This window comes from Ogataea parapolymorpha, chromosome III, assembly GCF_000187245.1.
Source record: "Ogataea parapolymorpha DL-1 chromosome III, whole genome shotgun sequence".
NCBI classification, from domain to species: Eukaryota; Fungi; Ascomycota; class Pichiomycetes; order Pichiales; family Pichiaceae; genus Ogataea; species Ogataea parapolymorpha.
This window is the reverse complement of record NC_027864.1, coordinates 142,797-170,312: the sequence shown is the minus strand read 5'-3', so window position 1 is coordinate 170,312 and position 27,516 is coordinate 142,797. Positions and strand designations below refer to the sequence as shown.

Sequence of the window (27,516 nt, the reverse complement as noted above, 5' to 3'; positions counted from 1 at the left end):
ATTTTTTTTATAAAGTACAAAACAATTTCCCACCAATCGACTGTTTTAGGCGAAAGTCTTCTTTTTACCCTTGAAGGCCACAGGAATGGAATTGGAGCCACTTCCGCTGGAACGCTCTCTGCCGAAGCCACCGCGAGCTCCTCCGCGTCCGCCGCCAAATCCTCCACGGCCACCCCGAGGGGTAGGCGTGCCGTTACGAGAGCCTCCGTTAGGGTCTCTTGGAGCACTAAAGTCCAGACGCACAGGTCTGCCAGCAATGTACTCGCCGTTCAGGGCCTCCAAAGCCGCCTTGGCCTCGTCAACAGAGCCGAATTGGACGTATCCGAATCCCTTAGGCTGCTCGGACTCAGGGTGAGTAGGGATCCTGATGCCCAAAACGGTACCGTGCTGCTCAAAGAACTCCTTCAGAGTGTCTCTGTCGGCCTGGAACGAGAGATTTCCAACAAACAGGGTGTCGGAAGGCTGCGATGGAGTGTCGCCGTACTTCTTGGCTCTGTCCTGGAACTTCTGGTTCTGAGACGGTGTCTGAGGCTTCGAAGTCGACATGTCAAGATTAATTGGTCTTCCCTCGATCTCTCTGCCCTGGAACTGTTCCAGAGCTTTCTGTGCCTGTTCTTTGGACTCAAAGTCAACGTATCCGTACCCTCTCGAACGACCGGTTTCCCGCTCTGTCATAACTCTGGCGGACAAAACTCCGTCCAGAGATTGGAACTCCTCTAAAAGTCTCTGGTCGTCGACTGCCCACGCCAGTCTTCCGACAAACAGAGTGGCAACCTCCTTAGGTTTCTTAGATGGGGTCTCTTGCTCTTCTTCAGCCTTTCTCTTGCGAGGCTCAGAGGCATCAGATGCAGACTCAGAGCTGTCACTGTCTGAACTGTCGCTGTCAGAGCCGTCGCTATCAGAACTGTCGCTGTCGCTACTGGAGCTCTGTTTCTTCACCGTGCTTTTCTCTTTCTTTTCCTCAGAGTCAGAGTCAGAGTCAGAAGAGTTCGAAGAGTCAGAGCTATCGGAATCAGAGGAATCAGAGCTATCGGAGTCGGAACTGTCAGAATCAGAACTGTCAGAGCCAGAAGCGTCAGAGTCAGAACTATCTGAATCAGAACTCTCCTTCTTCTCTTCCTTCTTTTCTTCTTTTACCTTCTTCTCCTTCTTCTCCTTCTTCTCCTTCTTCTCCTCCTTCTTCTCCTTCTTCTCCTTCTTCTCCTCTTTCTTCTCCTCCTCAGAGTCAGACTCGGAATCAGAGCTCTCGGAACTGTCAGAGTCGCTCGAGTTGTCAGAATCACTAGAATCACTAGAATTAGACGAATCGTTTGAGTCGCTCGAATCGCTAGAATGGCTAGAATCTTTCTCGCCCTCAGAATCGCTCGAATCGCTCGAATCGCTAGAGTCACTAGACTCGCTCTCACTCTCCTCCTTCTTCTTACCCTTACCCTTCTTCTTGGTCTCCTTGACCTTCTCCTTCAAAGTCTTCACTGCCTTCTCCAATTTCTTCCCCTTCAACGCTTCTTTGGCTGGCTTAACAGCCTTCTTAATGTCTCCTTTACCCATACTGATATAAATATTTTTTTTACTGAAAAAAAAATTTATTAAAATTTTTTCACCCTCCTTATCAGGAATCCATATGAACGCCTTGGTATTGCCAGGACAGCCAATTGTCCCCGTCCATACGACCAACCACACCTATGTGTCAGGCTCCAACACGCTGCAGATAGAGAGAACAGTTGATGGAACGGTTGTTCCATGCATTGTCGCTACCACTTTGGGCTCTGTGCACTTTACCACCAACGATAACACGTCCACCGTTTCAGTGCAATCGAGTGGAGCTAAAATCGCCAATTTCACGCCTTCTGAAAACGACGTGGTCATTGCCAAAGTTACAAAGATATCGTCCAACAAAGTCCACCTCGATATCCTACACGTTCAAGACGCAAGCATTCATTTATCTAATTTATTGCTAAACGATTACGGCGAGAATTTCAAAGCCGTGATTCGCTCCTCAGACATCCGCTCCACAGACAGAGACAAAGTGAAAGTCGGAGAGTGTTTTAGACCAGGAGATATCGTCAAGGCGCTGGTGATTTCTCTGGGAGACGGAATAAATTACTACCTGTCCACAGCAAGAAACGATTTAGGAGTGATACACGCGCGTTCGAAATCGGGCAAGCTACTCTACCCGCTAGACTGGGAAACGATGGTGGTGCCCGAAACAGGCGAACTGGAACCGCGCAAGTGCGCCAACATTAATTAGTAACGCTAGTCATTGGAATATTACTCTAACGAATTTAGTCTTTGGAGCAGTCGCGACCGAACATCGACACCTTGATCCAGTCGCTGATCACAAGAAGTTTGCTTCTGACTCCTAATATCATGGAAACGTAGGCCGTTCTCCAGAAGAAGAAGGTGAGGTTTCCTCCAAGAGCAACAGTGGACCACGAGCCCCATGTAAGGTCGGCCACGGCTCTCTCAGAACCAACGTAGGCAAGAGCACCTTGGTGTCTGTAGGAGAACGGCTTGATGCTGTTCTTGTATCTCTCAAGACGCTTCAAGTGTTTCTCTTTAGAAGCCTCGTCTTTTTCCAAAGATGTGAGATACTCGAGATCGTCGATCTTAGCCAGCTTGTTGAAATGATCAGCTAAAAACTCTCCCTGCTGGTGAGCAACCTGGGCAGTTGGAGCATTGGCAGTAAAGGTGCAGTCTCCCAAAGCATAGATGTGGTCGTCTCCGTCAAGCTTCATGTACTCATTGACAAGAAGTCCTCTTCTGGCCGTCTTTTGCTCGGTGATTTTATCAGCAAGCGAACGGGTCAACTCTCTTTGGGCATTACCACCGGCCCACACAAGTGTACCGTAAGGAATCACAACCTCTTCGGTGGTGCCGTCTGGCTTCTTGGCAGAAGCGTAAACGTTTCTGGCATCCACTTTTTTCACCATAGTGTTGGTTCTCAGATCGACATGTTGAGTCTTGAAAACCTCCTTCGTGTACTCAATCAGCTTAGGATGGAACATGTTCAAAACGTTAGGCAGGGCCTCCACCAAGACCACCTTCATTTCCTTGTCGATTCCTGGAATGAACTTGAGCAAGTCCTGGTCGATGTAGTCTTTCACCTCAGCAGCCAATTCAACACCGGTTGGTCCTCCACCACAAACAACAAACGTCAAGAGACGCTTGCGCTCCTCCGAGTCTTCTGGCAACAGTCTGGATGCCTCAATGGCGTTGAAAAGTTTCTGTCTCACGGCAGTGGCGTCCTGGGCCTCTTTCAAGAACGAAGCGTACTCTGGAATACCGGGAATGCCGAACGTGTTGACCTTGGCTCCAACAGCGTAGATCAAATAGTCGTAATTCAGCGTCTTCTCGATTGGATCATCTTTGTTCACAAACGCTTCTCCGTGTGCAAAGTTCATGTTCTTGTGAACAATCTTGACAGTCTGGTTCACAGGATCCACGTCGGTTGCAGCAGCTTCATAATAAATCACCTCGCCCGGAGTTTGACGGGCAATAGTCCGAACAGGGTCGCAGATCGAATTGGAACCAACAGTGGAGGTTGGAACAGATGGCAGAAGTGGAGTAAACAGGAAATAGTTACGTGGAGAAACAATCGTCACATTATATTGTGTGGTGTCCAACTTATGCAAGAATGAGATTGCTCCCCAGCCAGAACCCAGAATAACAATGTTCTTCTTCTTGTTTCCGTTTTCTTTCAAAAGAGACTGTGGCTTCTGCGAACCTGGATTGGTCTCCTTGTAAACAGAGTAGGTCAGGTAAGCAGTTTCGGCCAAAGCGGCAGCGATAAGCCCATAAAAAGTGTAGGTGAAAAATCCGGCCTTTTTGCGCTTCGGAGTCGAAACAGGCTGGACCGGCTCGGCCGGCTTGACCGTCTGGAGAACCTTTGAGGAGTGTCCAAACAGGCGTCTTTGTCCGAGACGTCTACCCACTGACGCTAGTTGTCGTTGCATTATTTAGGATATTTCGAAAAAATACTGCCGACAAACACAATTCTTATACTAGAACTTGGCGAGGTCGTGTGAGAAAATTAATTTTTTATGGGGTTAGAGTATTAGCAAATCATGGAGCCCTCCGGTATCGGTCCACAGTCACCCTCACCCCGTCAACTCTTCGTACTCCGTAAATTCCTAGTTTTTAATTCATCCTAATCCCCATTAACCCGCGAACACCCTGTGTTTGCCTACCCCACTCGACACCCCCTGCTACTAGACCGTCGATCCGTAGTGGTCACTCTGGATGTCCAATGGTGGTCAGCGGGGTTTTTTCTCATGACCAAAATTCATAGATTACCGTTGAGAAAAGGGGCCGAATATGTCCCACTTGTAATTGGCTAAAGCGCTGTACAGTAAAACGTACCGCGGGTGTTCTGAAGGTCTTTCAAAGGGTAATAACCGCTAAGAGAAGCCGAATTAGCCTCAATTCTAGGGATATCTAGAGATATGATCGATTTATAGAGTGGAATTTCACTAGGATGGACGAAAATACACTCTTGTAAAATTAGTCTCGCTTTCATTTCACTTACAATGAGAACATACTTTGAATTTTGCGTTGGCTCCGTAAGAGATGAAACTCTGGATCGGATCTATTTTTAGCGCACTGGCATCACCGCTTAGGAGGCTGCGCGTAAATAAAGTAATATAAAACTTTACAATACAACGGTTCGGAACAGGGATACGCCAAATAGATATGTTCATGTGTGAAACTTCGCTGCCGCTGCATGTAAATATTAATTGTAGACTGCTTTGTGTGTAAGGATTGTTCTGGATCGAAGAAAAATAAGAAAATTTGCTACAGCCAGGTGCCAAACAATACACAAAAACTTGAAATTACCGGCTGTCGGCGAATAGGAAACATTAGTTCCTCGCTGAACATAAAAGGCCACGCTGCATGAGACAGCAGGAACTAGAGGCAAAACTTTCACAGGGGTGAGTGCTGCATCGACAGCATCTCATTAAAGCTGACAGCCGAACAAAGAGATGATCATCAGGCCGATCCCAGAATATCTTGGCCCCCTAAAACTAACTGAAACTACCAATAGTTTCTCAAGACTGCTGCTATCTGTCAAATCAAAACCTAATAATAAACTCTTGAATGTTAAACAACATGAAGAAAAAAGGCACAATAGAATAGAAGCTTTCAGAAGAGAAATGGCCTACTTCCTAAAATGTGGGCTACCAGGCCCGAAGGGGCCGAAAAGTGCCTAAATTTTCCTCAGGCAGCAATAAGTAAACACACGTACTTCTTTCCTATTCTATCTACTATTGTCTCACGTTTCTTTTGTCTCTTCACCTGCACAATAAGAATCTTGTACATCGATCTGCGTCTGCAAACTCCACCCTTTTGGAAAGAAAGTGTCAATTCCATCGTATAAATAGGACTCAAATTCTCGGGAACCTTGGCATTCCCCGTGAAAGAATACCAAATGGACGCTGAACAACAATTGGGCTACTCGCCAGCTCTCAAGACCTCCAAATTTGGTCTCTCCAACACCTTGAAGAACCACTTGGTCGCTGCCTCTGGCGAATTTATCGGTACCTTCATCTTCCTGTGGGTCGCATACATGATTGCCCAGATTGCCAACCAGGACGAGTTCTACCCATCCGAGGGCTCCAATCCTGCCAAGCTCATCATGATCTCCTTCGGTTTCGGTTTCGGTGTCATGGTTGCCATTTTCCTCACCTGTAGAGTTTCTGGTGGTAACCTCAACCCTGCCGTCACCCTGTCCCTGGTGCTTGCAAGAGCCATTTCGCCGATTCGTGGTCTTATCATGATGGTGTCCCAGATAGTGGCTGGTATGGCCGCTGCTGGTGCAGCCTCTGCTATGACTCCCGGCCCAGTGGCTTTTGCTAACGGTCTTGGCGGAGGATGCTCCAAGAGCAGAGGTCTTTTCATCGAGATGTTCGGTACCACTTTGCTGTGTATTACTGTTCTGATGACTGCTGTGGAGCAATCGAACCTTTCAGACTACGCTCCAGTGTGCATTGGTCTATCGCTTTTCCTGGGTCACTTAATTTGCGTCTACTACACCGGTGCCGGCCTGAACCCTGCCAGATCGTTTGGTCCATGTATCGCTGCCAGATCCTTCCCTGTGTACCACTGGATCTATTGGGTGGGCCCAATCCTTGGTTCTCTTCTTGCCTTCTCCATTTGGCAATTTTGGAAATTGCTTGATTACGAGACCTGCGTTGTTGAGCAGGAAGATTAGATAACCCAATAATAATATTACTAATAAATGCCGTACTCATATTTCTACTGCTAAAAAAATTAAAATCGCGTAAATAAATATCTGATGGTGCGTAGATCTGCCAGATTGAGAGAGCAGGAGGCCCAGGAGGCTATTCCGGAGCCCAAAAAACAAAAGACCGAGGCGAAAAAGCCGGCTGCCGGCAAATTGAGTGAGGAGAAGAAGCCAGTGGAAAAAAAGGAGGCTAACAAAGTGGAGTCAAAGAAAACACTACAAGAAGGGGACGTGCTTCCTGACGATCTGGAACTGGAAAATCAAGACGGCGAAAAAGTTGCCGTTGCGCAGTACGCAAAGGACGCTAAGATTTTGGTTCTGTTCTTGTATCCAAAAGCCTCGACTCCAGGATGTACGCGTCAGGCAATCGGGTTCAGAGACAAAGCCGAGGAATTGATTAAATTAGGCGTCACTGTAGTGGGGCTTAGCTCAGACTCGCCTAAGGCACAGACTAATTTTAAAACAAAGCAGCAATTGCCCTACGATTTGTGGTCTGACCCGTCAAAACAGCTGATCGGGCTGCTTGGCGCTAAAAAACACCCTAGCGGCATCGTCAGGTCAGACTTTATTTTCAAGGATGGAATTCTGAGGGTCAAACGGGTCGGTATCTCGCCAGAGAAGAGCTTCAATGGTGCGATCGAGCTAGTCAAGGGCCTCAGTGAGTGAGTGTTATCTTTGCGTGTTGCAGAATGTTCGGTTCCTGCGCGGGGAATACCGAAGTTTTCACTATGCAAAGTGCGCGGATTGCCGACCATGGCAGCGATTAAAGATCGTCGCTTGCATATTGTTGCAATTCCAGCCTGAGACATCATGTGAAGATCTCGGACATTGCGTTTCAATACGATTATAAATGGACAAAGGATAATCAGAATTAGCCGGCCAAGCTTAGTAGCGAGAAAAATTTTTTATTGTGCCAGCATCACCGTTGCATGTTTATGTTCCATTAGTAGAAGCGGCGCTGCATAAAGCAGGTTTGGTAATTTTTCGCTTTGTACGTTCCTGTGGCGCGGAGTGCGCATTTACAACGATGATCGGTTGTCATCTAGAACAGTTTTAATGGCTAAACCGGGCCTCCCTTTTCACATGCGGCCTTGGTACTCTAAATTCAAGCGAAACAATCTTCGTACCACCGACTATTTTTCCGCCACGATTCTCGCATACGCCCACACTCACCTGAGAGGTACGTCGGCGCACGCACGGGCCGTATTGTAGTATCTGCTTCTCTTACCAAGTGGTCTTCCGTAACGTCAGTTGTTGCATCCTGAGAACATGAAACACAAATTCGTTATTGTCTCTGACGCTAAAAAGTTTTCGGTGCATCTATAATGCATCGCTAATAAGTTGTTGCTGCTTCTCACCGCTAAAATACAAGCGTAGGAACAGATATTTCAAGATTATTTCAACTGCAAATTATAAAACCCCTTGGACGTCAGTCATTCTAAATTTCTCCCGATTTCCCCTTTTCCAACTTCATTCTAATCGTTCATGACCCATTGAATAGTTCCCCTTCTAATAAGAAATGCAAACATCTCGGGTCTTGCCAAGTCACCATGGAAAATACTACAGATAACAACACCGACAAAAATGCTAACAAGATCACCCTACCCTCTATCCGAGATTTGGGCCCTGACTTGACTCCATCGCCGCCGCAACTTCCGCCTCCGAGAGTAAGCCTACCTCGAATATCGGCGCCCTCCAGGTCTCCCGATCAGTCGGCCCTTCCTCCTCCATCTCCTTACCTGATCTCATCGCCCTACCCACCCCCACGGCAGTACGGAGCCTCCCCGCAGCACCCTTACCCCATTTCACATCCCCATTACATCTCTGCATACCACCAAGAGCCAGTCGATTACCGTCCTCCCCCTGGCCCGAATTACTACATGCCGCCTGCGCCCAATACTCAACCATATCCCATGGGGCACCCCCACATGGTCCTCCCGCCTCCTGGCCATGTCTCGTCGCGATACGTTTCCAAATCCAGCAGCGCATGGAGCCCTGAAGACGACAAGCTATTGAGAATGCTAAAGGAGGAGAAGAACTATGGTTGGAGAGAAATCGCCTCGTATTTTCCCAACAGAACGATAAACGCGTGCCAATTCCGCTGGCGAAGGCTCGTCGTGGGCGTGGCCGGCAAAAAACATTCCGATGGATCTGTCTCGCCCAAGAGCGCGCGCTCGAAACTACGCTCTCGTGAGAGTGAAGACTCGGACACTGAAACGGCCAAAGAAGATGAGAGGGAGGACGAAAAGGACAGAGACAAACACAAAGACATAAAGGCGGCCGACCTCAAGCGACTGCTCAACTAATAGACTAGCATAGAACTGTAGAACTAGATGTACCGATATATGTTACTAGACGATTTACACCTGAGACCTGTAGAAAAAAGACACAGGCACACTGCTCACACAAATCTCCAATATTACTGCTTCTTCTATATGCTTAACGGTTACTCTTGGCAACTCTCTCCAACTCGTCCTTCTTCTTGATGGCGTACGAGGTAGAAGAGCCCTTGGCAGCGTTAATCAGTTCCTCAGCAAGACATTCAGCAATGGTCTTGACGTTTCTGAAAGCAGCCTCTCTGGCACCGATAGTCAACAGAGCAATGGCCTGGTTGACTCTTCTGAGTGGAGAAACATCAACAGCCTGTCTTCTAACAGTACCGGCAGATCCAATTCTGGTGGAGTCTTCTCTTGGACCGGTGTTGACGATGGCGTCAACAATGACCTGGAGTGGGTTTTGTTCGGTCAAGACATTGATAATCTCCATGGCGTGCTTGACGATTCTCACAGCCTTGAGTTTCTTACCGTTGTTTCTACCGTTCATCATCAAAGAGTTGGTCAATCTCTCGACAATAGGACACTGAGCCTTTCTGAATCTCTTGGAGGCGTATCTGCCAGCAGTGTGGGAAACGTACACTGGCTGTCTGATCTGGATGTAATCGGTCAGGGAGATGTCCTTGACGGTGACGTCTTCAAAAGACCACTTGTTGAACAGCTTCACCTCTTGGGTGCCGGCCTGGATGTCTTTAGGGATAGGAGTGGCAAGCTCGACGAACTTGACCTCCACTGGTTCAGAGACAATCTCCTCCTCGTATTGTTCGACTGGTTGTTGTGCTTCGACTTCAGACATGGTTGATTGGAAAGTTTTTCACGCTTGAAAATTTTCAAATCCGCAAAAAATACAGTCACAAACTCGACTTTTTCGCACGCGCACGCTAAAAATTTTCTTATCCCTGGAATTGACTTTCTGGCCCAATTAGGAAGTCTAAAAACTGCTGGGGTTACCCGGTGTCCTCTCTACCTCCCGAACCCCTCAAACTACGCCCGTATGTCCATCACCCGCTCCGTGCAGCATCACCCATTTTGCCTTACGTCTAGATAGCACTGAAATCTAGTCACTAGAATGTTCAGCATCCTGGACTCTGATAATTTCTATGCGGGGATGTGGGGTATAAATATTTCTGCTCTCCCCTCGTCCTGTTACTGTTACTTATCATGTCCAACCTAACGTTCCAGCATGAGGCCCAATTGCCCCGGCTTCCGGTCCCTGCTCTGCTGGAGACCGTGGACCAGGCGCTCAAGGCTCTGAAACCGCTCGTTTCTGCCGATGAGTATCGCCATCTTGAGGAAAAATCGTTTGAGCTTCTCAACTCAGACATCGTTCAGCTCCTCCAGCAGCACTTGCTTGAAAGTTCCAAGCTTAATCACAATTATTTGGAATCTGAGGGAATTTCCCCTACCACGGCAAATGTGTACGGCGATCTCAGAGGACATACGTTGCCAAGGAATCCCTTCTTCATTTTTGAAGACGATCCCCTCAAATCGATGCCCCCCACACAGGCTTTCCGGGCTTCGATTTTGGTCACCTCCGCGTTGCGCTTTATTGTGGCTCTGCGCCAGGACCTCCTCACGCCGGACACAGCCCCAAAAAGCAAGCAGCCGCTCTCCATGAGCTCCTACCATAATCTGTTTGGAACCACCATCGTGCCCTTCAACAATGGTGTCACCATAAAAAGATGTACCGATTACCAGAAGAGCAGGCACATCGTCGTGATGGCCAGATCCCAGTTCTACGTCCTTGAGGTGCTTTCTGAAGACCATCAGATCTGGTTTTCCAAGCACGAGCTGAAAGAAATTCTGCTCGAGATCATGGAGGACTCGAAGAAGGAAGACCAGGCAGACGTGTCACGGCATGCAATTGGCTCCTTCACGACTGAACTCAAGTCCACATGGAAGCACGCACGCTCGTGTCTAGAACGCTCGAACCAGGACGTTCTGGAAATCCTCGATAACGCGCTATTTGTGGTGTCTCTGGACCACGAGGCCCCAACTGACGACCTGCAGAAAGTGCAATATGTTTCGCATGGAACGTCAAGAATTGACTCAAACGGGATCCAGGTCGGCACGTGTACCAATCGCTACTACGACAAGCTGAATTTGATCATTACAGAAAACTCTGTCGCAGCCTGTGTGTATCCTGCTGCATGCATGGATGGAACCACTGTGCTGCGGTTCGTGAGCGATATTTACACAGACTCAGTTTTGCGTCTAGCCAGGAAGATCAACGGTACAAACTACACCCTTTGGAAGAACGTCAACACCGTTCCGATCAATAGCCAGCTGGACAAGCCAACGTTCCAAAAGCTCGAATTCAACCTCACTCCTGAACTTCGGTCAGGCCTGCACCTTGCTGAGACCCGTCTAGCAGACATTATTCACCAGCACGAGTACGTCTCCAGAACAGTGACGACCCTTGGAAACAGCGTCTTTGCCAACAAACTTAACCTCCCTGCAGACTCGATCGTTCAGCTGGCTATTCAGATTACGTACTATGCCCTTTACGGAAAACCAGCGCCAACGCTCGAACCTGTCAGTACTCGCAAGTTCAGAGACGCTCGAACGGAGCCAATATGCATCCAGAGCGAGGCTGTGCTTGCTCTTTGCCAGGCTTTCATCTCGCAGACCTCAGGCTCCCAGAAATGGAATTTGCTTCTTGATGCCGTTCACGAGCACTCGCAGAAAATACGCAACGCTTCCAGAGGACAGGGATTTGAACGGCATCTCAGTGCCCTAAGATCGGCGTTCATACAGCTTGATCTTCTTCAGAAGCTGCATCCAAACGTTCCAAGGTGTCAGACACGTCAGGTGCCGCCATTCTTGTTTGAGCCTGCTCTGGACCATCTGTACAAGCCTGAGCTCCTTGTCGCGAATTGCGGAAACCCGGCGTTGCACCTATTTGGTGTCACCCCGGCCATTCCCACCGGCTTTGGAATTGGCTACATCATCAAGGATGACATGATTTCGATTGTGGCTTCGTCGCAATGGAGACAGACAGACAGGTTTTTGGAAACGTTGGAGAGTGTTTTTGACGAAATTAAGTCTCTATGGAAAGAAGAGGGAAGTGTCTCTGACAAGTCCACAGAGCGCAGCAGAGCCAGAGAGCTGGAATCGTACGTTGGTACGATTCCTAAATCCATGGTTTCCAGTAACTACACGTTAAAGAGCTCCAATATTTTGGGTGGTTACGATTATTTCGACGTGAACGAGCTGGCAGCAAGGTCGGGGAACAGCACCGCCATGCACAGTAGCATGAGCACACGGTCCAACAGCGCGATGAATATCGATACAACGCGCGATCAAGGCGTGGGAAAGCGCATTCGCGTGAACGAGGACTAGTCATGGTGGATTATCTGCGAATCAAGGTGCGGAAAATTGTATCCGAGGATCAGGTTCGCCGCCACCAAGAGCGAGGCGTTCAGGACGAAGCACACCCACAGCGCTCCGTGCTGGGCCATGATACCGGTGAAGTTTGGCGAGATTGCTCTAACGGCTGTTTTCGCCAGGTTCACCGTGCCCATCACTTTCGGAAGCTCCTCTGAGGTGGTCACAGACGAGAGAAGAATCTGTCGAGGTATCACATCAAATGCGGTGAACGTTTGGTTGAAAAGCAGGAAAACAGATGCCAATGCTAAAGTTCTGCCGAACAACGGAATGCAGAGCAGGGCCAGCCCGCAAGGAATCTGTGTGAGAATCGACGACTTGACAGGGCCGACGTGTTTGGCAAACCAGGCGGACGGAATTGCAGCGAGTGCTTGTAAGATGTCGAGCGACGAGAAGATAGCTCCTAGAGTGGCTGCTGGAGCGTCAAACTCGTATTTGAAATAATATATGATCCATGCCAGGGGCATGAATCCAGCGCCGAAGGAATCGATTGTAAACGTGAGCAGCAGTTTGAAGAGCGTTTTCTGCGTCGATGGCGAGAGCCCCGTGACGGTCTGGTGTTCGACAGTCGATACCAGGAGCGGAGTAGAATCATTAGGCTCGGCCGATTCCTGCGGAAGATTTTTATTCGCAGCATTTTCATAGGTTGGGACATAGGAAATTTCACACTTGGGCGATAGCAGTAGCATCGAGAGCATCTTCACCGCCGAAATGCCACAGTAGATAATGAATGTGTATCTGTAGGCGTCCTTGTAGGCGAAATTGTATTTTGAAACCATCGACTGGACGAAAAATCCTGCCACCAGTGCCCCCAGAGACGATCCCGCGCACGAGAGAACGGCGTGCACGGCAAACACTTCGGGCCGATGGCCTGGTGGGGTCAACTTTGCGAGAACAGCTTCCTCGATGGACTTGAACGGGCCCGTCTCGCTTCCAGACGGTGAAATCACACCTAACACCGATGCGATGAGAAGCAGGCCGAAGCTATCCGTTCCCGACGCAAACACAGCGCCAGACACCAGCATCAGAAAGCTTCCAAGAACCATGATGCGACGATTGCCTATTTTGTTCGAGTTCCACACTAGAATGTACGATAGCAGGGTATCTCCTATCATCGTGAGTGACATGAACAGTCCGATCAGTGACTCCTTGATGTGCAACTCTTTGAGATACAATGTCAACACCTGGTTGGTGAGACTAAAAGATGCCATTCGCACAAACACCGAAAACCACAGCACTTTTGTGTCTGAGCCAGCATGGCCGATGCTCTCAAAAAAATGTACCATATTATTGATAAAAAAAAATTACAATAGTCAAAATACATTTTATTTAGCGAAAAAAGGGAGATCCCTAGTACCAGGTCAAACCCGAATGAGTACTGATGGACAGCCATTGGTGAAAACCGATAAGGAGGCGACAAGGTCAAAGAAAATTGCTTGTGTCGAATGCCGACAGCAGAAGGCCAAGTGCGATGCCCACGAAACGGCCCCCGAGCCCTGTACCAGATGCAAGCGGCGAAAATTGCCGTGTGAGCTGAAATCAGACTACAAGAGAACTTACAAACGCGCCAAAATAGCACAGTTAGAGAAAGAGTATGAATTTCTTCGACAACGGCTTCAGGGAGACGTGAGAAGTATGGAGTACGTTCCTCAGATCACTACACTTCCTCCCCTAAATGCCGTTACCGCACCTCTTCCCGGTCCTCCACCGCCGCAGACCATACCTCCAATCCTACCATTTGTGTCTCCATCCCCGTCTCCAGCTACTGCGCCCTCTACGGTGCCAACTGGTCCAGCAGTAATGCGGAACACGACCGAGTCCACATTTTTTGGCACTAAAGGCCCCGATCCTGTTGCGGTTCCCCGAGTACATATAGACCCGTCTCTGTACATGTGCTCCCCAAAATCTCTTGGAGACGTTAATCTTTCAGAGGACCAAATCAGGGCTCTTTTTTACGAGTACGTTGAACGCTACCACCCGATCCTGCCCGTCGTTGATGTCCACAAAGGTGTGGAAAAATTGTACAAATTGTGCCCAGTGCTTTTTTGGACCATCATGTACACAGGACTACGAAAACATCAGTCATCGGCCATTTCGAGAGAGGAATCCAGCCGGCTCTATTTTGCACTTTCTCCGATTCTCAAGTCCGCTTTGGCAGAACTCGCAATTGCGCCAATTACGAGATATGCACCTGCAGAGATGGAAGAGGCCATTCTCAACGTTTCCAGTGTTTTCTCTGTTCAGGCCTTACTAATTTACACCTACTGGCCCCCTTTGAAGTCCTCGTTGAGCGCTGACGCGAGCTGGAACTCAATAGGAATGGCCATTTTCCAGGCTATTAGAATTGGACTCCATGTGCCGGGTCATTCGTCTGACGGTATGAAAACAAACAACATGGATTTATTACAGGAGCAGGTGAGAACTTGGCTATGCTGCAATGCGGTGTCCCAGATTATTGGTACTGCGTTTGGCTTTCCTAGCTTTGTCCAGCTCGACACGTCTTTGTTGATGTCGTGCAAGCCAAACAGTGCGCTGGAGATCCCTGATTCACTGAGGCAGATGGTTGAAATCCAGTTGTTTGAGGACTGTCTGGCCAAAACACTGAACAGTAATCCTTTGGACCCTCTGCGACTAGTGGATGCCTCAGAAAGACTCCCGTTGCTGCAGCTACTACACAATCAACTGGACCAGTTAGAAATTAAGCTGCTGACGGACTTCGCCCATCCTGTGGACGACATGTTGCGGATGAACCTTTACGCTGCCAGACTGCACATTACAACATACTATTTTCTGGACACCGATAGAATTGCACCTTTCGAGCTCACCAAAGGCATGACTAAAGCATACAATGCTGCGTTGGCCGTTATTATGCACTGCAAAGATGCCCAGGCCAGAGATAAAGGTTTCATGAAGTACATGCCCGGGGTCCATGTCCTGACAATCTGGCAGGCTGCCTTTATCATTGCCAAACTCGTGCACTCCTCGTATTCCTCGTTTGTGGATGTTGGTGCTGGAAAGGAGGCTTACCAAAGCGCAATCAACCTCGTTTTGAAGGCTTCGGTCGTCAAGCACGACATGGCACACAGATCCTCGGGAATCATGCGCTCGCTCTGGCCCCTGTTCAAGACGCTACATGAACGTGGAGACGAGTTCCAGAAAGTTACTGTGCGTTCGCGGATGGCTGCGAGCGTGTTTTTTGACTGTCTATGGATTTTGCGTGAGAAGAGCGGTATGATCAAGCTGGCACCGCGCGAAAGCTCCTCAAACGTCGACAGCGGAGCAGCAGACGAAGAGTCAGAGTCGGAGGCCTACGAAGATGCTGTGGACTCCAACTCGGAGTCTGAAGCGACACCCGATGATCAACAGATTGCCAAGGACGTTCACGACACGCCCGGTTCGTCTATTTCGTCCCAGTCGCGGAGACGGAGAAAACAAAGAAGCTTGTCAAACACGCTGCATCCAGAATCGTCTGCCCGTAAAATTATCAAAACAATTCCGCTTGATCCCCAGCCGATAGCTTTGAGCGACAAGCAGGACCGCAGCAGTGCCGCTTCAAGCAGTAAGGCGTCGCCATTTTTGTCACAGTACAAATCGCCTCCGGAGCAGACCAAAGTGCAACCGGAAAATACGAAAAAGACGCGCAAATCAGACACGAGCGAAAACCGCGAGTTCCCGCTGGACTCGTGGGAGATGGTGACGGACATCGATTCGGACTTTCTGTTTAAGAATATCGACACAGTGATGGATGTGTTCGGGTTCCATGCTGAGTAAAGTGTCTGAAGGACGATCGACGCGCCAGAATTTCTACGTAGACGTTGAAAAAAATTGTTGGTGAAAAAAATCCTTTAAAAAAAGTACATACAAACTATTCAACATGCCGACCGAACTTCAAGACGTAGTTCCCGACATCGTCATTGGCGGTAACCAGGATGAGACTCACAATGATCAGTATGTCGGTCAGGAGGGAGACGACAGCGAAAATGAACAAGAAACACAGAAGGGGAAAAAAGTGAGTTTTGTGACATCTGATGACGAAAAGGAACACGAAGACGAGCTTGAGAGACGCAGAAAGGAGTTTGAGGAAGGAGGCGGTCTTCCAGAGCAGCCAGATAACCCAGATTTTTCGTCGCTGACTCCTTTGTCACCAGAAATCATCAACAGACAAGCCACCATTAACATCGGTACCATTGGTCACGTCGCCCACGGAAAGAGTACTGTCGTCCGCGCTATTTCCGGAGTTCAAACTGTCAGATTCAAGAACGAGCTGGAAAGAAACATTACCATCAAGTTGGGATACGCTAACGCCAAAATCTACAGATGCGACAATGAGGAGTGCCCAGAGCCAGGATGTTACCGTTCTTTTGAGAGTAGCAAGGAGATCCACCCAAAGTGTGAAAGAGAAGGTTGCACGGGAAGATACCAGTTGGTTAGACATGTTTCGTTTGTTGACTGTCCAGGTCACGATATTTTGATGAGTACTATGTTGTCAGGAGCAGCCGTCATGGACGCTGCTTTACTACTTATTGCAGGTAACGAATCTTGTCCACAGCCGCAAACGTCTGAGCATTTGGCGGCCATCGAGATCATGAAGCTGAAGCACGTGATCATCTTACAAAACAAGGTCGATCTGATGAAAGAGGAGGCTGCTCTGGAGCACGAGAAGTCCATTTTAAAGTTCATCAAGGGCACGATCGCCGACGGCGCTCCAATCATTCCTATTTCTGCACAACTTAAATACAACATCGACGCTGTCAACATGTGCATGGTGAATTCGATCCCAGTGCCACTGAGAGACTTCTCTGCCCAGCCCCAGCTCATTGTGATCAGATCCTTTGATGTGAACAAGCCAGGTTCCGAGATTGAAGAGCTGAAGGGAGGTGTTGCTGGAGGATCTATTTTGACTGGTGTGTTCAAGATCGGAGATGAAATTGAGGTCAGACCAGGTATCGTCACCAAAGACGATAACGGAAAGATTCAGTGCAAGCCTATTTTCTCGAGCATTGTTTCGCTATATGCTGAGAACAACGACCTGAAGTTTGCTGTTCCCGGAGGCCTGATCGGTGTGGGTACTAACATTGACCCTACTCTGTGTAGAGCAGATCGTCTGGTTGGCCAAGTTGTCGGATCTAAGGGACATCTTCCATCGGTTTTCACTGATATCGAGATCAACTACTTCCTGCTCAGAAGGCTGCTGGGTGTCAAAACGGATGGCCAGAAACAAGCTCGTGTCAGGAAACTTGAGGTTGACGACGTGCTGATGGTGAATATCGGATCCACTGCTACAGGAGCCAGAGTCGTTGCTGTCAAAGCAGATATGGCTAGATTGACGCTCACATCGCCGGCCTGTACCGAGATTAATGAGAAGATCGCTTTGTCTAGACGTATTGACAAGCACTTCAGATTGATTGGATGGGCTACTATCAAGAAGGGAACCACGATAGATCCAGTTAATTAAGTATGAATAAAAATACCTTTTGATCTTGTATCCAAAATTAATCATTACATAAAAATAAATTTGTACAATTGTGTATCATTTCGTTTGTTTGGTGATCGATACAGGGAGTTCTTTGAGAATGTCGGATTCTAGAAACTTAGGCAGCGAGTCTTTTGCCATTAGTTCAAAAACATGGCTCTTTACCTCCTCGTAAAGCGGCATGATTCCTGCCAGTGACTCCAAAATGGGGGCAATTGAGTTATCTGTTGGCGACGGCGCTGGAGGGTCCACCAGTTTGATGCTTTGCAGGTCCAAGGTGAGCTGAGACGGGTCCTTTTTGTTGGCAGGGAGGTCCGTCTTGGGTAGCGGAGTTGGAGCTTGGATCTCTGCATTTAATTTCACCTCTTTGGGAGCATGCTGCTCTGACATTACCATTTTGCGACTGATATCTGTTCGAAGTCTAGAGTTGATATTCAATTCAAATGGGGCTCCCTGTGCCAGATAGGCGGTGTAGATGTTAAATGCGTCGCTGAGACAGTCGGTGGACAGCTTGATGACAGCTGCGGAAATGGTAGCCTTGCGTTTTGCACGCAGAGGTGTCAGCAAAAGGAACATTTTCTCCCGTTCCTTTAGCTTTAGCAACTTCTTGAGTGTCTTGAACTTTTTTTCCAGCAGCTGGATGTCATTGTACACCTCCAAATTTTCTACAGAGAATTCGTCAACCAGATGCGTGCGAAACTGGTATTTCATTCCAGGATCCTCTAGCACGTCTTTCAAAGAGATCTGCAACGTCGGTGATTGTTGTACCACACCCCATGTCTCCGACTCTTTATCTAACTGAGTCAGGTTTTTGTCCGGTAGTGTCCAAGGAACTAGCCTTGTGCCCTCCTTGGTCAGAAAATAATAAGCGTTTCTGCGAGGGATGAATTTGGAAGCATTAGGGAAGTCCTCACCATTCAACAAGTAAAACAACCCCAAGTTCCAGAGCAGTCCAGCTACTCTAACAGCCTCGTCGTGAGAAAATACGTCAGTGCAATCCAACAGCCACTGCACCAGCGCTTTACCCGTAAAACAGGTCCCCATATTTTCTTTGCTACCATCTGGCTTCTCGACTACTTTATTGTGGAAAAGACGGACACCCTTCGAAGACACATAGTATTGAACGTGTGAATCTGAGTCGGGATTGGTGAAGAACCTGTGATGGAATGGCGAAACTGGGTCTTTTTCAATTTTTTCGACCGGTTGCTCTAGCTCTATTGGCTGGGCAGAGGCTCTTTTTTCGTTCAGAAACGCGTAGAACGAATCCTGAGACGCCATTTCAAAGGAGCCAAACCCATTTGCAGCCCCAAAAGTCTCCTCAGTGTAGCTCCTTGATAAATCGGGCAGCTCGTCGGGCGGCATGTTGGGTGACCAGAAATTTTTGGTCGGTCCCATCAAATGCACGAATAGCACCTTATTCCAGTATTCGCTGTGCACGATTGCGCCTGTTCTGGAGTTGCGTTCGAAGGAGATCAGTTCCATGGAGTTCAGGTTACTTTTAAGGATTTGGGGAACATGGTTGTGCCCTCGGATACCATATTTCGAGCAGAACGAGCTTAAGATAGCAACGCCCTTGGGTGTCGGCTGGAGCAGCATACCGGACTTCAGTTTTGACCGAGTCTTGTCCTCAGGTGCGTGCAGTAGCCTAGCGTTCATGAACAGCTGGAGCAGATCTCTCGCCGTCTTTGCCTTGACCTCATAGGAAATGTTGATGCATGTGGCTGTGTTTTCGAGGTGGATCCTCAACTTTTGCATCGTGGCCAGGCCTTTTTCCAAGCTGAACGAGTACGGGTGGTTCGTTTTGAAAGCCAGCTTGAGCAATTTATGGTCTTTTTCGCGCTCAGCTTTCAGGTCCAGGCAGTACAAAAGACATGAATAGATATCCTTCAGGTCCTTGACACTAATATCTCCACAAGGAATCGTGTTGAAGCTTTTATTTACCACTCCTTGGACTTTCTTTGGCGGTTCAGGCATCGGTCGGAAACCAGAGATTTCGTCTGTTACCGAGTACAGTAGCACACGGGACGTTCCTGCGTATACTTGATATTTATATCGTGGAGCTAAACTTGAAACATGCCGTCATCGAGCTTCGATCCCGCTATCGAGATAACTGGTTACGGAAATTTTAATGCATCGAAAAGTTTCATATATATGAAACCATTATGACCGTGCAGAGCGCATTCGACAAGAGTCAGCTTGCAAGCCAAGTCTTTGGATGAAATATCTGATCCGATCCCACGTTACTTAAACGGACAATCAGGCGGAATAAAGATCTTCAGGACATTTGGAACTGGGAAAAAAGCCCATCGTGCTTCCTTTGCTATTGTTCCTACAAAAGTATTTGCTGGTTTGTTTGCAAAGAGTTAAAGAGCCTGCAGATGACAATGTGACGAGCGCCCGCAAAGGCATTCGTGAATTATTTTTTTAACAGATCTTACGACCAGAAGAGAAATCCAAAACAGACAGCATCCCGAATTTCCTTCACTGGGCTACGCTGTAAATATCCACAAGTTGTATTCGATTTGATGATCTCCTATTGAGAGTTGTTCTTGTTTTGTTCCATGATGACTCGGTGTCTGGCCATCATATGCGCCTTGAGCTCGGCTAGAGACCCTGGCCGACTCACCGCGACGTCGTAAGCGCTCTCCGACCTGATCACAGATCCAATTGACATGAATAATCCAAAGGTAGCTGCTGAACCGAGAATGTATTGGCCCAGCGTGTTCATCACTCCGTTAGGTGCTCCATGCCTTAAGATAGTCATGCCACCAAACATGAGGCCAGTGACGACTCCAACGGTGCTCTAAAGGTTAGGATTTTTATGTCTCAATACATACACCCATCATAAGTCCCATCTTGAACTTGTCAAAGTTCGAAGGCTGCTGTTGTTGATACTGTATGTTCTGAACCGGTGGCATTGATGATTAAAATTTTTTGTCGTGATTGGAAAAAAATACGTCGATCGGCGCGTCTAGTACTCGTTCGCCTTGATCCGATCAACCTCCGCCTGCAGACTCTTTAGACTGTTTAGAAGATCAGACCCTTGGCCAAACCCTCCAGTGAAGTTTGGCGTCATATTTTCGGCACTCACGTGGTGCTGACGCTGCATATCAGTCAAAAAAGGCTTGGGCGGCAGAGATGGCTGTTCTTGTGTAGGACCTTCAGGAGCAAGTACTGGTGGTGGAGATGAATTTTTGCGCGATCTCGGAGGAGGTGGAGGAGGCCTGAGCAACGAGGCGCCTCTGTTTCTTGAAGGAGGTGGTGGAGGAGGCGTCGCACGTGAATGGTCTGGCCCAGGGCTGCCGACTCCTGGCGAAAGTGCAGCTTCCAAAAACGATGCGGCGCTGTCTGCGGATGTAGTTCCATTGCGCGTAAGCGGAGACGAGACCCTGGGTTGTGAGCTAAACGGTAATGGAGATGAATTTCCTCGTTCTCTTGGAGGTGGCAGATTGTAGTGATTTCTCATTGATTTGGACACACTTCCCGTTAAATTTGGAGCAAGTGGTTGCAATGGGGGTGTCCCGGTATCAGGAGATCCACCATTGACCTGTAAAGTAGGAACACTGGATGGCGTACCATGAATGGACACACTATCAATAGTCACATTCTGGAAATGATTGATGGACTCTTGCATGTCTTTCAATTCTTCCTCCTCGTCCTCGGTGTTCTGTTGTTGTAATTGCTGCATATTCAGAGGAGAAGCTTGATTCTTCATCCGAGCAAGCAACTGGTCCATCGGCAAGGAGAGATCAAGGCCAGGTGTCTCGGGGGGCGTATCTGTAGAGGATACAGACATGTCGTCAGAAGGTGGAGGCTCTATGATCACCTGATCCGAGAACTTGACCTTCTTGCCCGACCGGCTTTTCTTCTTCGGTGATTCTGAAGGGCGTTCTCCTGTAAGAATAAATTGTGTAAACGAGTCCAAGTCCAATTTCTGGGGCGGCTGGGAACTGACGTCTGTCAGCTGTTCGTCTATCGAGCTTGTTTCGGAGTTGTCGATGCTTTCGTTTGGATCTTTCGCTCTTTTACGAGCCATGATTGAAATGGGCTTGGGAATGGACGCCTGTTCCTTTATTAGTGATCTTTTAAGAGGTTTGCCTTCTAATGTGTGAGCCAACAATCTCAGCAGTGCATAGAATTGGCCGATATTGAGAGAGTATGCTATTTTGCCAAAGAGCTCTCTCAGTTTGCTTTTAATGGCTTCGGAGATGCGAAAGTTGGAAAGAAATTTAAACACATCTTCCAAAGTTATGGTTCTCTCGCCATGCTTTCGGGATAGTATATTGTTGTACCACCTGAGGTACGTTTTAGCTTCTTGAATGGAGAGATCGTTCGCTGTTAAGGACAACGCAACTGTGTTGTCATCGTCAACAACCAGGGTCTCTGAGCTTTTTGCAAGTGGGTGTGGGTCTCTCTTGCTTCCAGTTTCCGTTCCTGCCATATTTTTAGGTGTGTAACCCAAACTAATATTATCGTCGCTCTGCACTCTCCGGTCCATCCCAGAGATATCCAAACGATTGAAAATGTCGGACATCTTGTCGGGCTCAAATAAAGCATCAGCTGATGCATTCAAATGAGCACCGCGATTCTTGTACGGTGAAGAATGTACTTGTTGTTGTGTTTGAGCAGTAGGAACTGAAGAATTTGATGATGTGGGAGAGAATCCAAAGGAAACCGACGGATGCGAAAACCTTTCCGTATTTCCTGCATCGGCATTCATTCCCGGCATCGAAAACCAGTCAAATCCTTGCGACATCGTGATGACACCCTTTGGCTTTTGATATTCTACTGTGCGCAAGTGTATCGAAGGTGGCCTGTGTCGTCTTCCAGTATCTATGTTTCAGTTCAACTTCTATGGTTGCTCCAGATTCTAGTTCCAATCAAACGACTTGCACTGATGGATCATAATATTTCTGCGCTGTAATGCTAGAAAGACAACTCTCTTTTGTCTAGGGTTCTTTTTTTGATCAATTAGAAAAAACGTCGCGTCGCTCGATAAGAATTTGAAGGTTTTTATGAGATTAGGCAAAGTCAAGGTGAAAAATGCATCTGCTTTTGGCGATGATTTCGATGAGAACACCGACCAGAAGCCGAAGGCATATGTAAGGAAAGAAAAGTCTACTCCTGAGTCCGAGGAGTTTCAATATGACGAGGTCTACGAAACGCTAAAGAAACCTGTGCCGCAGGCTCCGAAAGAGTCTCGAAAACCTAAATACATCAGTAAACTGCTCGAGAGCAAAAAGCTGCGAGAACTTGAACGCTTAGAACAACAGCAGGAGAGAATTGAACGCCAGAAAGAGGTAATGAAAAAAGACACGGAAGCCACAGAGATTTTCGTTTCTGATTCATACAAAAAGCATAGGCAAGAGGTTGCCGATAAATTGGGTAAGCCAATCAATTTGGATTCATTTACTGAGCATTCGAGTGCCACTAATGTGGCTGAAACGCTGGAGCTGACAGCGCCGGATTCAGCGAACAGCACCTTTTCACGGTCTCTTCAGAAGGCCTTACAAGAACTCATCACCTCGAAATTAACTCCTGACGACATTGAGCAGTATCGCAAACGATATTTTGAGAGAAGACGAAAGTTACAAAACGCGATCGCTTCCTAAACACCTATGTAATTCAATAAAACATGTCACGCTTGAATAGTGTGGTGCTTCGATTTATAGGAAGCAATATTCTCCAAATGAAAGTTGAAGTCGCTGTCAAGCATTTCACTCGATAGTCCAGGATCAGTAATTTTCCGTGACTCCTTTCGCTTCCTTCTTGTCTTCGTGGCGCTAGTATTCTTGGATCTTGATGATTTCGATGATCTCTCTTTCCACGAGACATCAAAATCAAGGTCTATATCATTGATAGCTTTCTCTGTAATGGAATCACCCATATCACCCAGAGTTGCACTTGATATCACAAAGTTTTCAAAATCTCGTTGGTAATCTTCCATAAACTTCGTGTTGTTGCGTCTCAGATTGCTAGTGAACAGCCTTCTGAGCTTCTTAAACTCGTCAAGACTCGTGGCTATCTGAAGTTTGATCATAAGAGATTTGTTGGGACCTTTCAGGTCCTGGTCAAGCAGGTCACTCGGTTTCACAGTTTTGGGAACAGGGTACTGGCTCAGGTCCACCTCTTCAATGGATGTTAAAAACTCTTGGATTTCGGGCTTCTCCAAAAGATCCACAATCGTCAACGCTTCTCCTGGTGGAATTGCAGTTGGGTTTGAAGGCGTACAGCAATCCAAATCGACCTCTTTTCTCAAAACATGATCAATGTCCACGGCTGAGAAAAAGGCGCAACTCTGAGGAACCTCATCAATACCTAACTGATGACAGAACATCGCACGTGTCCACAAGTTCGCTATCTGAAGGATCATTGCACATTTGTACTTCTGCTCCTTTTTCACTATGTAGCGAATCTCGTCGTGCACAGTGATGCACAGCCTTGCGTCCACTTTGTATCTTTTCAGAAGGTACTCCATGGATACCACTAGTAGGTGCAAGTAATCAACTCCTGAAGATTGGATCGCCCAGTTGATTCGGGATGGAAGAAACGTATTGGAATGAAGATTCTTTTTCTGCAATGCCGAAGTGATACCAGCCCCCAGAACCGGAGTCTTTGGATGCTCTTGTTCTGCTATGGTTTCCAGTCTATTGAAAACAATGGATTCTGATCCACCAAACCACATTTTCCTTTTGTTGACCGTCTGACTTTGGCCCTTGGTGGCAGCATAGAGTTCAGATGCTGTCTTCCTGGCGTCCGCTTCCGTAAGTGCTGGGTTGAACTTTTTCAGCAGAGAAGTAGCAAATTTCACTCCTGCACCGTAGATACGACCGTAATTGAAAACCTTTGCGTCGTTTCTAGAGATTCCTAGAATCTTTGCTGTTTTCGAGTGAAGATCCGTACCTTCACTTTTAGTACCTTCCAGAGTCATCCATCCAATCGCAGTTCCTCCGTGTATTTTGAAAACGGAGTCTCCAACCAAAGAAGCCACCCACAATTCTTCACTGTCAACATCTGCTCCCACAAAACAGTAGCCTGGAGGTGATTGAATCATAGCCTTCAGCTCAGATCCGAGCCTCGATTTCTTAGCATTGGAAGCTGTGAGCCATGTGTTTTCAACAGCACGTCTAGTAATTGTTCCCATTGGGATAATTTGTGGAATGATCATGCCGATCTTGGAGTCAATTGCATCCTTTTTGTAAACAACAAACTGATTCATGATCCGTTCCCGGGAACTAATCCAATAACTGTTTCTAACGGCCAAGTTTAGTGCATCTTTGGCAAGATCGTACTCCGATGACAAAATGCCTTGCTCAAAATAGCGCAAAAACGGTTTGGACATTAGTGTCGTCGTCCGAGATTCAGGTCCTTCCTCGTGAGGAACTTTGAAAAAAGACTTCGTTTGCAACAGCTCCGGGAAGTCTGGATTTGAGGCCAACCCCTCCTCCACTATCCTGGCTGGTTCTAGATATGTGTAGTTCTTCTTCTTGTACTTTTCCTCCTCGCCTTTATCAACTAGAAAGCACCACCCTTTGCTATCAAGCCAGTAAACTGGTTTTCCCTCCCAGGACAATTTCAACAATAACGGTGTCACTCTAGATTTGGGGGTTAAAGTCATGTTATCTTTGGAAAACAATTTTTTGTACCATTCGGGATAGCCAGGCATCTTCTGCCTTCGGTAAGGAGTTCCCTTTTTCGTCAACTTAGGTGGAATAATGGTCCAATCTAGTTGTGACAGCCATGGATCATTTAGCCATGGCTGTGATGGATCATCTTTCAAAGACACGACCTGCTCGCACATCTTCTTTAAGTTGTTTTCAATCTTTTCCACACTATCCTGATACATCTGCTCTGTTCGAGTGATGTACTTCTCCCAAGCTTCGTTAGTCGGGAGGAATGATTGCGAAATGTGCCTCAATGCTGCTAAGCTAACAGGATGAGGTACCAGCTCTCTAAATTCTGGATACACTTTATGGAAGACTCTGTATGTGGTTACCACATCAGTGGCACAATATTCCATTAGCTTTTGGAAATTTTCAATGATTTCCTGAGGATTAGTGGTCGAGAATTGATCCCTTGTTTCTTTAGTAATGTTGATGCCACAGTGATGATGAGCAACATACTGCAACCCGTTTAAACTGCTGGTTCGCAACCATGGGTCGTCTTCGAGAAATGAGCTCAGGGTTTCGTCGGCATCCAAATTTGGGTTGTCTATAAGCTCTTTAAGAGATTCCGATTCCACCTCCTCTCTGAACTTGACCAAGCTTCCCTCTTTCTGTTTTTCCTCGTCCTTCATCTTGTGATACTTCATCCACTTTCCTTTTTGACGAGAACACATTCCACTTACTGCAACATGCAAAGACATAGTATCCAAATAAAAAGCTTTAGATTGCGTGATATCGTATTCCTCCAGTATGCGCGCTCTGTCGTACGAAACATTATGTCCAATAATGATTTTTTCCTCGTTCTGGACGTTCATTGGTATCAAATGGCCATCAAGGGTATCACTTTCGCCGGTCAAATAAGGAGAGACCCATCCATACCATGCTCGGTTGGAATATGCGGTTGCAATAACGGGGTATTTACTAATTTTGTATAAGACCTCGACATCATAGATTAGCCCCTTTTCTGAGGGATAAGGAACAGCTTCAGGTTTCTTTCCGGGTGCGTATCTTGTCCATCCACTTTTAAATAGCCACTTTTTTGGCATTGGTTGCACAGCACGTCCTATGCTCATAACTTCTTTGATAATTTCTTGGTACGGCTCCAAACTGTCCATACCCAAGCGATAAAAATGCTCCGCAAGATTCTGGCCCTGAAGTTTTGGGAGCTCAAATTTGATGGGTTCCGAAATTGAGCACTTCTTACCAAGAAGCTGATTCGCTCTAAGATGTTCATGGGCAAGTTTGATCAAAAGTGCGTTGTGCTTCGTGAGGCGTTCAGTGCCTCGTTTGTAGGAGTCAGGAAAGAGCTGCTCCTGCAATTCTTCTGAGAGATGCTGAATCCCCACGGGATTGATTCTGGGTCGCACAGAAAGTAGCCTTCTTTGTTGCAATCGGATCATTAGGAGGGAAAAGCACCAGGGCGCGCCGTGTATGGACTAGCACTGTTTCGGTCTTGCTTTATTATTTGACCTATATTTTTTTATGTCGTGCATATAGACCATGCACAGGTACCACAAATGTTGTGCTGCTGTTTTTCAGATGCTGCTTAAATTCATAGTTGTCAAGAGTAATATATACATCTAGAAAACAACGGCAATTGAATAATCTTGTTACCATGTCGTCCACCCGTGCACTTACAGAGGATCAGGTATGTAGACGAGGTTAATTTGTTGTGCGAAGGCTAACGAAATAGGTTCAAGGTGAGCTCCTAAAGATGGAAGCATTCATCACCAAGGAAGCTGAAGAAAAGGCAAAGGAGATCAAGTTGAAGGCCGACGAGGAGTACGAGATTGAAAAGGCGTCGATTGTGCGGTCAGAAATCAACGCCATTGACTCCCAATACGAATCTAAATTTAAAAAAGCGTCCCTGGCACAGCAAATCACCAAATCCACCATTGCCAACAAAACGAGACTCAAGATCCTCGCGACCAAGGAAGAGGCCTTGGACACTATTTTCAAGGAGGCCGAGATTGCGCTCGTTAAGCTGTCGCACGATTCCAGCAAATATGGGAACATTTTGAAATTACTCATCGAGGAAGGATTATATGCACTTATGGAGCCAAAGGTCACCGTGAGGGTGAGAAAGTCGGACGTTGAGCTGGCCAAAAAGGTCAGCGAAGAGGCGGCAAAGGACTTCAAAGAGAAGGACAACATCGATGTCTCCATTTCCATCGACGAATCGTCGTACTTGAACGACGACTCTGCTGGTGGCTGCATCATCATAAACGGAACGGGAAAGATTGAGGTCAACAACACACTCGAGGAAAGACTTGCCTTGCTATCGAAGACCGCACTTCCGGCCCTCAGACTCGAGCTATTCGGTGTCTCTCCTAGCAGAAAGTTCTTCGATTGAAAATGTAGACGATTAAATATTGATAGTGTAGGTCTAGGGTGTGATAAATTTTATTAAATTTAGTC

The 27,516-nt window shown here is 47.4% G+C and overlaps 17 protein-coding genes across 17 annotated transcripts; 9 read left to right on the top strand and 8 right to left on the bottom strand.

The window, feature by feature from the left end:
- Nucleotides 1-45: 45 nt before the first annotated feature.
- HPODL_00258 (Nuclear localization sequence-binding protein) lies at nucleotides 46-1,548 on the bottom strand (the record flags this gene model as incomplete). Its single annotated transcript, XM_014080202.1, has 1 exon — nucleotides 46-1,548. One exon carries the CDS (start codon nucleotides 1,546-1,548, stop codon nucleotides 46-48), a length of 1,503 nt encoding a protein of 500 aa, XP_013935677.1.
- Nucleotides 1,549-1,621: 73 nt separating this feature from the next.
- On the top strand, nucleotides 1,622-2,248 carry HPODL_00257 (exosome complex component CSL4; the record flags this gene model as incomplete). Its single annotated transcript, XM_014080201.1, has 1 exon — nucleotides 1,622-2,248. The coding sequence occupies one exon, from the start codon at nucleotides 1,622-1,624 to the stop codon at nucleotides 2,246-2,248; it is 627 nt and encodes a 208-aa protein (XP_013935676.1).
- Nucleotides 2,249-2,282: 34 nt separating this feature from the next.
- HPODL_00256 (Mitochondrial external NADH dehydrogenase, a type II NAD(P)H:quinone oxidoreductase) lies at nucleotides 2,283-3,953 on the bottom strand (the record flags this gene model as incomplete). Its single annotated transcript, XM_014080200.1, has 1 exon — nucleotides 2,283-3,953. The coding sequence occupies one exon, from the start codon at nucleotides 3,951-3,953 to the stop codon at nucleotides 2,283-2,285; it is 1,671 nt and encodes a 556-aa protein (XP_013935675.1).
- A 1,472-nt stretch (nucleotides 3,954-5,425) lies between these two features.
- On the top strand, nucleotides 5,426-6,208 carry HPODL_00255 (Aquaporin-1; the record flags this gene model as incomplete). The annotated part of the gene is made up of 1 exon (XM_014080199.1): nucleotides 5,426-6,208. One exon carries the CDS (start codon nucleotides 5,426-5,428, stop codon nucleotides 6,206-6,208), a length of 783 nt encoding a protein of 260 aa, XP_013935674.1.
- An 84-nt stretch (nucleotides 6,209-6,292) lies between these two features.
- Nucleotides 6,293-6,907, top strand: HPODL_00254 (peroxiredoxin Q/BCP; the record flags this gene model as incomplete). Its single annotated transcript, XM_014080198.1, has 1 exon — nucleotides 6,293-6,907. The coding sequence occupies one exon, from the start codon at nucleotides 6,293-6,295 to the stop codon at nucleotides 6,905-6,907; it is 615 nt and encodes a 204-aa protein (XP_013935673.1).
- Nucleotides 6,908-7,791: 884 nt separating this feature from the next.
- HPODL_00253 (Disrupter of telomere silencing protein 6) lies at nucleotides 7,792-8,547 on the top strand (the record flags this gene model as incomplete). Its single annotated transcript, XM_014080197.1, has 1 exon — nucleotides 7,792-8,547. One exon carries the CDS (start codon nucleotides 7,792-7,794, stop codon nucleotides 8,545-8,547), a length of 756 nt encoding a protein of 251 aa, XP_013935672.1.
- Nucleotides 8,548-8,680: 133 nt separating this feature from the next.
- On the bottom strand, nucleotides 8,681-9,370 carry HPODL_00252 (40S ribosomal protein S5; the record flags this gene model as incomplete). The annotated part of the gene is made up of 1 exon (XM_014080196.1): nucleotides 8,681-9,370. One exon carries the CDS (start codon nucleotides 9,368-9,370, stop codon nucleotides 8,681-8,683), a length of 690 nt encoding a protein of 229 aa, XP_013935671.1.
- Nucleotides 9,371-9,735: 365 nt separating this feature from the next.
- HPODL_00251 (Carnitine acetyltransferase) lies at nucleotides 9,736-11,916 on the top strand (the record flags this gene model as incomplete). Its single annotated transcript, XM_014080195.1, has 1 exon — nucleotides 9,736-11,916. One exon carries the CDS (start codon nucleotides 9,736-9,738, stop codon nucleotides 11,914-11,916), a length of 2,181 nt encoding a protein of 726 aa, XP_013935670.1.
- Nucleotides 11,913-13,247, bottom strand: HPODL_05143 (uncharacterized protein; the record flags this gene model as incomplete). The annotated part of the gene is made up of 1 exon (XM_014080194.1): nucleotides 11,913-13,247. One exon carries the CDS (start codon nucleotides 13,245-13,247, stop codon nucleotides 11,913-11,915), a length of 1,335 nt encoding a protein of 444 aa, XP_013935669.1.
- Nucleotides 13,248-13,332: 85 nt separating this feature from the next.
- On the top strand, nucleotides 13,333-15,732 carry HPODL_00249 (Zinc-finger transcription factor; the record flags this gene model as incomplete). The annotated part of the gene is made up of 1 exon (XM_014080193.1): nucleotides 13,333-15,732. The coding sequence occupies one exon, from the start codon at nucleotides 13,333-13,335 to the stop codon at nucleotides 15,730-15,732; it is 2,400 nt and encodes a 799-aa protein (XP_013935668.1).
- A 103-nt stretch (nucleotides 15,733-15,835) lies between these two features.
- HPODL_00248 (Eukaryotic translation initiation factor 2 subunit gamma) lies at nucleotides 15,836-17,416 on the top strand (the record flags this gene model as incomplete). Its single annotated transcript, XM_014080192.1, has 1 exon — nucleotides 15,836-17,416. One exon carries the CDS (start codon nucleotides 15,836-15,838, stop codon nucleotides 17,414-17,416), a length of 1,581 nt encoding a protein of 526 aa, XP_013935667.1.
- A 75-nt stretch (nucleotides 17,417-17,491) lies between these two features.
- HPODL_00247 (Protein SST2) lies at nucleotides 17,492-19,408 on the bottom strand (the record flags this gene model as incomplete). The annotated part of the gene is made up of 1 exon (XM_014080191.1): nucleotides 17,492-19,408. The coding sequence occupies one exon, from the start codon at nucleotides 19,406-19,408 to the stop codon at nucleotides 17,492-17,494; it is 1,917 nt and encodes a 638-aa protein (XP_013935666.1).
- A 559-nt stretch (nucleotides 19,409-19,967) lies between these two features.
- Nucleotides 19,968-20,352, bottom strand: HPODL_00246 (putative membrane protein; the record flags this gene model as incomplete). The annotated part of the gene is made up of 2 exons (XM_014080190.1): nucleotides 19,968-20,237; nucleotides 20,272-20,352. 2 exons carry the CDS (start codon nucleotides 20,350-20,352, stop codon nucleotides 19,968-19,970), a joined length of 351 nt encoding a protein of 116 aa, XP_013935665.1.
- A 53-nt stretch (nucleotides 20,353-20,405) lies between these two features.
- HPODL_00245 (uncharacterized protein) lies at nucleotides 20,406-21,968 on the bottom strand (the record flags this gene model as incomplete). The annotated part of the gene is made up of 1 exon (XM_014080189.1): nucleotides 20,406-21,968. The coding sequence occupies one exon, from the start codon at nucleotides 21,966-21,968 to the stop codon at nucleotides 20,406-20,408; it is 1,563 nt and encodes a 520-aa protein (XP_013935664.1).
- A 481-nt stretch (nucleotides 21,969-22,449) lies between these two features.
- Nucleotides 22,450-23,046, top strand: HPODL_00244 (uncharacterized protein; the record flags this gene model as incomplete). The annotated part of the gene is made up of 1 exon (XM_014080188.1): nucleotides 22,450-23,046. The coding sequence occupies one exon, from the start codon at nucleotides 22,450-22,452 to the stop codon at nucleotides 23,044-23,046; it is 597 nt and encodes a 198-aa protein (XP_013935663.1).
- Nucleotides 23,047-23,072: 26 nt separating this feature from the next.
- Nucleotides 23,073-26,213, bottom strand: HPODL_00243 (DNA polymerase gamma; the record flags this gene model as incomplete). Its single annotated transcript, XM_014080187.1, has 1 exon — nucleotides 23,073-26,213. The coding sequence occupies one exon, from the start codon at nucleotides 26,211-26,213 to the stop codon at nucleotides 23,073-23,075; it is 3,141 nt and encodes a 1,046-aa protein (XP_013935662.1).
- A 500-nt stretch (nucleotides 26,214-26,713) lies between these two features.
- HPODL_00242 (V-type proton ATPase subunit E) lies at nucleotides 26,714-27,451 on the top strand (the record flags this gene model as incomplete). Its single annotated transcript, XM_014080186.1, has 2 exons — nucleotides 26,714-26,746; nucleotides 26,792-27,451. The coding sequence occupies 2 exons, from the start codon at nucleotides 26,714-26,716 to the stop codon at nucleotides 27,449-27,451; spliced, it is 693 nt and encodes a 230-aa protein (XP_013935661.1).
- Nucleotides 27,452-27,516: the final 65 nt, after the last annotated feature.